Below are 10,382 nucleotides of genomic sequence, written 5' to 3'. Positions count from 1 at the left end.
TTTTGTGAGGAATTTTGCGGTTAAATATTTTTTCCCACTTAAATTTAAATATCTATCATGGATTCATGTTTATGAAATAAAATTGCGGTCATTGGGACTATCATGGATTCATGCATGTTCAAGAGGTAACGTTGAAGAGAACATAATTTTACTCAATGAGGCATAACTTCTAGGATAAAAGAGTGAGAAACAGCTAAGAGAAAATAGCCAACGAAAGAAATAAAATAAAACAGGATGCCTACCAAAACATATGGGGCCCTTTGTTCGAACCGCCGACCGTATTTATTAGGAGAGACGGTCTAACGACTAACCTCCAGCTCCCCTGCCGCTCACTCAGTGCCTCTGTCTCGATCTCTCACCATGCGAGCTTCGCAAACCAACAAACCGCAGCCGCTGCCGCTCCCACCTCCACCTCTCTCGCTGCCGTCGACGCCGTCCACCACCCCGCGCCGGCGTGGCCGCACCGCCTCATCGTCCTCGTCGTCTTCCTCCGTGTCAACCGGGTCTTCCTCCTTCTCCCCGTCGCCGTCCCCTGCCCCGTCTCCCCGCACCACCACCGCCACCTCAGTCGTGCCTTTCTCGTGGGAGCGCCGCCCAGGGCTCCCCAAGAGCTCCCTTGGCGGCCTCATGTCATCCTCCGGTAGCAGCACAACCCTCCCGCTCCCCCCGCCGCCGCTCCGCCCTTCCCCTCGCCGCTGCCGGCAGCGCAGACGCCGCCGCGCCGTCGAAGCCCCGGGACCCGGTGCGGACCCCTTCGCCGCCGCCTTGGTGGAGTGCACCAGGGAGGAAGGCATGGCCGATGACGACGCCGACGACAAGCTCTGGCCGGCGCGGACAACGAAGGTGTCCGGCCGCACGGCGCGCCCATGGCGGATCGCTGGCGGCGGTGTCGTCGGATTACTCGACCTCTACGGGTGCAAGAGCGCCATGGACGTCGTCGACGGCGCGTTTCTTGCTCGCCGGCCCGTCGCACCGTCTCCCCGTCCCGGGCCGTGCCGGGCCACCCGGAGATAAGTGATTATAACAAGATCATCGCTCGATCCTTATAACAATTAACATTTCTGTATGTTGAATTGGTGCTAACGTAGCAAAGAAGATCATTTGAGTCCTGTGCTCGATCCTCTGTCGCTACAGCAATGGCGGAATGGCATCTTGTTTGGTTCACCTCGATCATCTGATTAGATTCCCGTGTCATGTAATCCAGATCATTGCTTTCTAGTCAGGCGGTTGAGGTGTCATGAACAGCACACATGTGCCACCGCTTAATTTGTGTGTTTTCTCTACCTTTTTCTGCGATGGAGTGTCTTCTGTTATTAGCTTCAGCTACGCATGTTCATGGATGCGTGTGTGCTGCAGTATACATACTAATACATGTTGCAAAATATAAAAATGTTTGGTTGTCTGGGGATTCGTTCGGTTTGGTTTGTTAATTTTGAGGAGGGACATTGTATATCATGATCATGATCGAAGTTGTTGCGGGATGCGTCGTATTCGACAACCTTTGTTGGTGGGCGTGGCCGCGTGGGCAGGCAGGCTGTTCCTTGACCTGAATCAGCACCAAACTTCATCAAGCTCACCATGTGTGCATTATGGAGTGCACACACACACATAACTGGCATTGTACACAAGAATCTGTATTGTAGCATGATGATGTCCCTACCAACGAGCATCAGGAAGACATCAACTTGATGTGTATGTATACCCCGCACCTTTTTATGTGTAGCCCTGCACATTATGGATGTACTCCTGCAGTGTGAGTACAATGTTTCTATGTCAGTGGCAGCACAATCATACACATGTACCGATCTTCCTACTGCAATATATATTGCATGATGGCTAGACTGTTCCCATGTTCCCCGGTCTTGTACCGTTGCTCGTTGCAGGTCCGTGATACACTATCTTAGATCCTCCCTTGGAATTTTGTGGTCTACCGTGATCGATCTACCTGCCGCACACATCTATATGTGGTCAATGGACGACAGCTTGATGGAGTATTTGTTTTATCGAATCTCAGAAATAAGCGGTCCGCATCTATGTTTTATCCAATTTCAGAAATAAGGGCAATCTCCAGCTATCCGATATATTTTAGACATAAATTATGTCCGTCGGGTATGCAAATCGCTATTTTTCGGGCGCATCCGTTTGGGTCGGGGTCTGCCCAGCGGCCCGACACATTTTTTAATAATAGTTTTGTTGATAGAAATAATATACATAGTGCCAAAATAAAATAAAATAAACTTCAAATTAAACCCTAGCTAACTTGGGCACCCGCCATGGCCGCCTACTCCTCGTCATCGTCGACGATGAGGTTGACAAAGACCGGATGCGTCCAAGGCCACGGCTAGTATAGAGCCCATTGTACATGGCGCCGGCGTCGGCGGTGTTGGTGCGGGAGGAGGTGGCGGCGGCGTAGGCGCGGGAGGAGGCGGTGGTGCGCATGCCTATGTGCTCCCTTTAGGTGGCAGAGTGTACGGAGGAGTAACCGACATCCCCTAAGCTAGCGCAGACTCCCGCGGTTGGATGGTGAGGCCATCCCACTAGGCGAGCTGGTCAAGCTTGCTCTAGGTGATGGCCATTTCGAGGGCCTCCTCCTCCATCAAGTCCACCGGCTGGAGGTCCGCTGGCTGGACCTCCTCGTTCACACCTCCGCCTGGAGCACCTGTGTTGTCTAAGAGGGCGTCGTCGTGGCCTTTGTCTTTGTCCTCCTCGTTGCCGCCGTGGTAACCTACTCGGCGACGCAGGTGGAACTCCCAGGCCGCGAACGTGACCCTGTTGCAGTAGTTGAGGGCGTAAAACGGATCATCGCGCAGATCTGGCGGCAAGATGGATCGCTAACGGTGGATCTGGTCGCGGCGCTCGTGTCCCCCGCATAGCACCGGAGGCACAGACACACGCTAGGAAATGAGATACCAACGGCACGGCTGGCTCACATCCCGCCAAGGCGCCGACCGGTTCTCGTCGTACAAACGACGACGTAGTCCACCAGGACGTAGTGGCACTCCCGTGCCTTCTTCTTACTGCCACGAGACGATTCGCCCTTCTGGTCGGACTTCATCTTGCGGTAAGGCCAGCCCTTGCTCGATAAACGTGGGAAGTGGCGGTGGCTCTGGCTACTAGCGAAGGTGTGTCCAGAACTGAGGCGACCTGCTCCGCTTAAAAGAGCCAGGGCACTGCCTCACCTTCAATGCCTTGCTTGGATGCTCAAACACCGCTCATGCCAGCACTAGTGCGCGGAAGGCGGGGCAGCACCACTAGTGTGGCGTAGAAAGCCTCAACGACGCCGACCACCAGTACTTACGCGCAAAAGGCGATGCGGGCACGGTCACTGGCAGACGGATCTGAGGGAGAAGGGCGCATGCACGTGCGCTGACCACGCCGTATTGACACCGACGCATTTCGAGCCTAAATTTGGGCCCCAAATAAGTTGCAGACATACCGATCAATTTGCGTTGGGCCGTGGGGCTAAAGTTTTACCCATTTCTTATCGGCGACCCTTTATGTGGGGCTGAGGTTTTACCTATTTCTTATCCGCGAACGATAAACAATCCTTTAGGTCTATTTACATCAAGCTACTGGAGATGTCCCCCTTATAAGAACTCAATATGATCAGGTAGTATTCAATCTACTCGGATGATCTCCGATGGCTCTATTCTCATGTATATATAGAAGGGAGATACAGGGATACGGGAGAGATACAATGTCAATTATTCCGAACTCTACAGAGTCTAGAACTCGTACTACTAGACCAAGTCGGTTCCTGAAACTATCTCTAATACCCTCCCTTAATCACAACTTCGATAAGTTGAGATTATGCTTGAAATCTTCAAAAGCTCGATAAGGCAATGGTTTAGTGAATCCATCAGCAACTTGATCTTTAGAAGGAACAAACCGTATCTCCAGCTGCTTTCTCAACACACGTTCTCGGACAAAATGAAAATCAATCTCAATGTGTTTGGCTCTTGCATGAAACACAGGATTTGCTGATAAATATGTAGCTCCCAAATTATCACACCATAAACAAGGTGTCTGTCGCTGCTTAACACCTAACTCAGCAAGCAAGGACTGAACCCACATCATCTCAGCCGTTGCATTAGCCACAGATTTATACTCTGCTTCTGTGCTTGACCGGGACACCGTAGCTTGCTTCTTAGCACTCCAAGAAATCAAGTTTGGTCCAAAAAACACAGCAAATCCACCAGTGGATCGACGATCATCAACACATCCTGCCCAGTCTGCATCAGAAAAAGCACTGACAAGTGTGGAGGAAGACTTCACAAATGTTAGCCCAACTGTCATGGTATGCTTGATATATCTCAAAATCCTCTTAGCAGCAGTATAATGAACAGTATAGGGAGCATGCAAATACTGACAAACTTTGTTTACTGCATAGGAAATATCTGGGCGTGTGAGAGTTAGATACTGCAAAGCTCCCACTAAACTTCTGTATTTAGTACTATCATCTGGACCCAATGGATCTCCTTGCTGGGCAACAATCTTCTCAGAAGAAGACAGCGGTGTGGGCATACCTGTACAATTCAACATACCAACACGCTCCAGAATATCATGAGCATACTTGGACTGACTAAGAACTATACCATTATCAACTTTCTGTACTTCCACACCCAGAAAGAAACTCAAATCACCAAGATCCTTCAGAGCAAACTCTTGACTCAGATCTTTCAACAGTGCATCAGTTGCAGCTTGAGAGGAACTAGCAACTATGATATCATCCACATATATAAGCATAAAGATGGTAATATTGCACTTACGATAGATGAATAAGGAAGCATCGGATTTGGAAGCAAAGAAACCAAGAGCAAGTAACTTAGAGCTCAACCGAGAGTACCATGCTCGAGGTGCCTGTTTTAATCCATAGAGCGCCTTGTCTAGCTTGCACAGAAAATGTGGTGTGCTTCTATTTTCATACCCAGGAGGTTGTTTCATATATACTTCCTCTTCCAGAATGCCATGAAGAAACGCATTCTTGACATCCAACTGTCGCAAGCTCCATCCTCTAGAAACAGCTAAAGCCAAAACAAGACGAACGGTTGCAATTTTGACAACTGGACTGAAAGTATCTTCATAATCAATTCCATACCGTTGTTTAAAACCTTTAGGAACAAGACGAGCCTTATACCTGTCAATAGAACCATCAGACTTACGCTTGACCTTATACACCCATCGACAGTCAATGACATTTTTGCCTTCACGCGGTGGTACCAATTTCCACGTTCTATTACGTATGAGAGCATCATATTCTTCATCCATTGCTTCCTTCCAATTTGGATCAGCAAGAGCAGACTGTAAATTAGCTGGTTCATCTGTTGCAGCCGTCAAAAGCCAACGAACTGTTCCATCTTTGTACTCACGAGGCTTGACAATTCCTTTGGACGCACGTGTATTTGGGCGCTGAGAGGACACAGCCGGAGCTACACGTGAGGAAGGAGCACCGGATCCCGTGCGGCCTGCTGGTTCTGGCGAGACAGGCGCGGAACGCGATGCGCCTGGATCCGCTGCGGCATCGCTGTGTGCTGTTGAACCGGAGCTGTGCGGTGTTTGCGGAAGACTGCCCGCAGAAGATCCGGGTGAGGACGAAGACGCGTCCCGCCCATGTGCGCGCGGGGCACGCTGCCCGCCTGACCCTGGCGCAGAACCTGGCGCTGCAGACGGCGATCCCAAGGCGCCAGAAGAAGATCCCGAGGACACCTGGGAGGATCCCGAGGCAGATCCTGTCGGAGAATCCACCTGAAAGTCTGTGCTGCTGTTGTTTTCTCCTGATTGCGGAAAAGAGTCAAACGAGCTGCTCGGAGCACTGTTTTGACCAGAATTTTCGCCTGCTGCTACGTCTCGACGAGCTGCACCCTGCAGATCATAAGGGACAACACTTGTAGATGGGTTAATAGCATGAGTATTTTCCATAATCGAATCATCAGTAGTATCGTCCCCTTGCTCAAAATTACAAAGAGAAGGATCAAGAAGAAGGATTTGTTTTCGAAGGAGAGCACCAGCGTTAGGATGTAGGGATTTGAAGGGAAAAACTGTCTCATCAAAAACGACGTCTCGAGAGATGTAAACTCGTCCAGTGGACACGTCAAGGCACTTAACGCCTTTGTGTCGAGGGCTGTAGCCTAGAAAAACACATTGTTTGGAACGAAACGCAAGTTTGCGCTTGTTGTAAGGACGAAGATTTGGCCAACATGCACAACCAAAGACACGAAGAGATGAATAATTAGGATGTGTACCAAGAAGGCGATGAACAGGAGTGTCATTATTAATAACACGACTAGGGAGCATATTGATGAGATATGTGGCTGTGAGGAAAGCTTCATCCCAAAATTTTAAGGGCATACCAGCATGAGCAAGAAGAGAGAGACCTACTTCAACAATGTGACGATGTTTTCTTTCAGCGGAGCCATTTTGCTGGTGAGCATATATGTGGACATGAAACATGATGTGAAATACCCTGAGTCTGAAAGAGTGAATTGAGTTTAATGTATTCTCCCCCCCAATCAGATTGGACTGCAAGAATTTTCCTATCAAATTGGCGTTCAACAAGTTTTTGGAAATTGACGAAAGCATCAAAAACATCAGACTTGTGTTTAAGCAAATAAATCCAAGTAAACTTGCTATAATCATCGATAAAGCTTACATAATAAGCATGTCGTCCAACAGAAGTGGGGGCAGGACCCCAAACATCAGAAAAAACTAACTGAAGAGGAACTGTAGACACACTAGTAGAAACAGGGTAGGGGAGTTGATGACTCTTGCCTTGCTGACAAGAATCACAAACTGACACAATGCTGGTATCTCTAACACATGGAAGCTTATGCTTACTTATTATTTGTCTAACAATAACTAAAGAGGGATGACCTAAACGACTATGCCACTGGGACTGATCAAGCTTGGCAGCAACAAAAGCATGCTTCATAGATCCTGAAGACGCCAAAGAGGAAATAAGAGGATAGAGGCCGCCAACACACCGTCCTCTATGGATGATTCTCCGGGTGACCTGGTCCTTGATGAGAAAGAAGAAGGGGTGAAATTCGATAAAGACACCATTATCATATGTGAACCGATGAACGGAGAGCAAATTTTTAGAGGCGTGAGGAACATGCAAGACATTACGAAGGTGGAAATTTCGAGTAGGGTTACGAACTATTGAGTGACCAATATGGGAAATATTCATACCTTGCCCATTGGCGGTGTTGACCCTGTCGGAGCCCTTGTATGTGTCTCGGAAGGTCAGATTGTTGAGTTCGCTTGTAATGTGATGGGTGGCACCAGAATCTTGATACCAATTTGTGTCGACACCGTAGGCAGCGTGGATTTCCTTGTCACCATATTCATCCTCCTCGGAGTAACGAGACCAGCAATCTTTGGCGGGATGGCCCTCCTTGTTGCATATTTGGCAAGTGACATCCACCCAAGGCGTAGTCCGGCGCCGTCCTCGGCCACGGCCGCGCCCTCCGCCAGAGGGTCCACGGCCTCCTCCTCGGCCCTGATAGAACGGACGGTCGTCACGGCGGAAATCACGGCGCTCCCCACGGTCGCCACGGTCGGTACGATCACCGCGGTCACCGCGGTCACCGCGGTCACCACGATTTCTGGCGTAGTTGTTGTTGCCAGAGCGGGGACGCCATTGTCGGTTAGCAGCATTGGCAGAGGTCTCGAACTCGGGTGGGGACGGACCATTGAGCATCAGCTGCCTTTGATCATATGCGTGCAGCTGGGAGAAGAGAAGACTCAGGGAGATCGGCGTAGGAGAAACGCCGAGAGCAGCCACCAGGGCGTTGTAATCCGCGCCAAGACCAGCAAGAATATAGGACACAAGCTGACGATCGGTGAGGGGGTGTCCGGCAGCAATAAGATCATCTGCAAAACCTTGCATCTTGGCGAGGAACTCCGAGGTCGTCATCTACAACTTTTTGGTGTTGGCAAGAGCAACAAGGAGGTTGTTGACTTTAGCTTCGTTCTGTGCGGCGAACATCTCTTCTAGGGCACGCCATACGCCGGCGGTGTGTTCAAGCCGATGAACATGCGGCAGGATCTCGCGGGAGAGAGACTGCAGGAGGTAGGAGAGGACGATCTGGTCCCGAGACAGCCAGGAGGCGTAGTCCGGATTCGGCCCCATCTTTGCAGCAGTGTTTGTAGCTTTATCAGCGGGAGCGATCTCAACTTCTGTCGGCGGAGCGGCATCGCTTCCATCAAGGAGGCCGACGAGCTGGGCGCCACGGATCGCGGGCAGGACCTGTGAGCGCCAGATGGGATAGTTGTCCCTGGTGAGAAGCTCGCGCGGCGGAAGGCCGAGGTTGATCGGCGGCTGTGAAGAAGACGCCATGGCGGCTGGGCGAGGCGACCAGCAGCGGCGACGTCGAAGCTTGCGATCAGATTACCGGCGGAAGAGCCGGCCTGATACCATATAAGAACTCAATATGATCAGGTAGTATTCAATCTACTCGGATGATCTCCGATGGCTCTATTCTCATGTATATATAGAAGGGAGATACAGAGGGATACGGGAGAGATACAATGTCAATTATTCCGAACTCTACAGAGTCTAGAACTCGTACTACTAGACCAAGTCGGTTCCTGAAACTATCTCTAATACCCCTGATATGCTAAAGTTGCATGCCTCCTACCGTGAGCGACTGAGCGTCCTTGCGTAGCACCAATCCCTATTCATCGCTTAGTTGGCTTATTTGCACGCGATAAATAGGCATCGCGGAAGCAAACCATTTTGGGCCGTGACCCGCTAAAGGCAGAAGCAATGAAGGTGGTATACTATTAGGAAAATGCTTGCGATCCGACGACCGATCGGGTCGCGCGGATCGGTCGTCCGGCCTCTCGCTCCCGGGCGTCGCTTATTGGGCCTTCTTTTTTCGGTCCAACAATTATTTCGCTGCAAACACATAGAGTGAGATGATGAACTATTTGTTGAAAACAACTCGTAATTTTTGTAGGATTTGTTGTTAACAATTGTTGTAAAGAGACAACATTTTTTTATTTTTTTGTTGATGCTAATAATAAAGTGATTTTTTATTTTGTTGTAACCATTTGTGACTTTGGATAAAATAGTAGGTGATTATTGTTGTAATTCAATCTGTAGCAAATTAAATATCGCTGGACCACTTTGCATCATTTTGCAAATATATTGATTTTTTATTGTAATCGTTTGTGACTTTTTGTAAAAAAAGTTGGTGACTTTTGTTGTAATTCAATATGTAACAAATTAATATTTTCTTCTATTTTTTTTTGCAAACATATGGATTTTTGTTGTAATAGTCTCCGGTTTTTATTAATAATAATGGCTACTTTTGTTGTAAATTGATCTCCAACAAAACAATTTGTTGGTTTAACCACTTTATTGTGACATTACTTTTAAAAAATGTTGTGACTTTTTGTTGTAATAGTATATATTTTTTGTACGCGGAGAGAGGATTTTTGTTGTAATACTCATCATATTAGGGGGTACTGCGGGTTGGTTTTCTGAAAAAGGAGGGTGGCAAATGTAAAACTGCATTTGAACTAATATCTGAGAAATATAGTACTGCGGGTTGATTTCTTAAAAACTAAGGGCTAAAATGCAAAACTGCGTTGCGGCTTGTTCTGGACGTTAGATCTCCATCCGATGGCGCGCGTACGACCGATTTCCGATCCCAGATCGGTCGGCCGACGGGTAGCATGCGCCATACTATTAGGTGTTTTTTCAGGTTTTGGGAACATTCTAGAAAGTTCTAATTCGGTTAATCTCGGTTTCCTTTGTTTGGGTCTTTTAGGTTTTATAATAAGTTTATTAAAAAAAAAGTGTGTTCAAATTAAAAAATTGTTCATATTTAGGTTTTTAATTCAAATTTTGTTCAGATTTGGATTTTTTTCAAGTTCTAACTTGCTCAAAATCAAAATTTTCTTAGGTTTAAAATATGCTCAAAATAAAATTCTGCTCAGGTTATAAATTTTCTCAAAACCAAAATTTTCTCAAAATCAAAATTTTGTTTAAATTCAGATTTGCTCAAAATCTAATTTTGCTCAAATTCGAAATATTGTTTAAATTCAGATTTGCTCAAAATCTAATTTTGCTCAAATTCGAAATATTGTTTAAATTCAAATTTTCTCAAAATCTAATTTTTGTTCATATTTGAAATATTGTTGAAATCCAAATTTTCTTAAAATCTAATTTTTGTTCAGATTCAGAATTTTTTTCGAAATAGTAGTCCCTAGGGTTTGAAATTGGGTCTCATACGCAGTGGACCGGAGTTGCAACTAGTAGGCTAGAGCTAGATGTTGTAAAACTCTAAAAAACATGGTACTACATCTTTTAAGGAGTGAACAAATAGGTCAGCCCATCCGGAATCCCGTTCAGGCGATGCGTTGTCGCGCACGCT

General features: G+C 47.5%; 2 protein-coding genes across 2 annotated transcripts; one reads left to right on the top strand and one right to left on the bottom strand.

The window, feature by feature from the left end:
* Nucleotides 1–325: 325 nt before the first annotated feature.
* LOC127299677 (uncharacterized) lies at nucleotides 326–1,500 on the top strand. Its single transcript, XM_051329686.2, has one exon. It carries the CDS (start codon nucleotides 361–363, stop codon nucleotides 1,012–1,014), a length of 654 nt encoding a protein of 217 aa, XP_051185646.1. The 5' UTR covers nucleotides 326–360; the 3' UTR covers nucleotides 1,015–1,500.
* A 6,415-nt stretch (nucleotides 1,501–7,915) lies between these two features.
* Nucleotides 7,916–8,338, bottom strand: LOC139831564 (uncharacterized). Its single transcript, XM_071820860.1, has one exon. The coding sequence runs from the start codon at nucleotides 8,336–8,338 to the stop codon at nucleotides 7,916–7,918; it is 423 nt and encodes a 140-aa protein (XP_071676961.1).
* Between the last annotated feature and the right edge of the window lie 2,044 nt (nucleotides 8,339–10,382).

This window comes from Lolium perenne, chromosome 5 (genome assembly GCF_019359855.2).
Source record: "Lolium perenne isolate Kyuss_39 chromosome 5, Kyuss_2.0, whole genome shotgun sequence".
NCBI classification, from domain to species: domain Eukaryota; kingdom Viridiplantae; phylum Streptophyta; class Magnoliopsida; order Poales; family Poaceae; genus Lolium; species Lolium perenne.
Note: the sequence above shows the minus strand (reverse complement) of the source record. Positions and strands in the feature narration are given on the sequence as shown.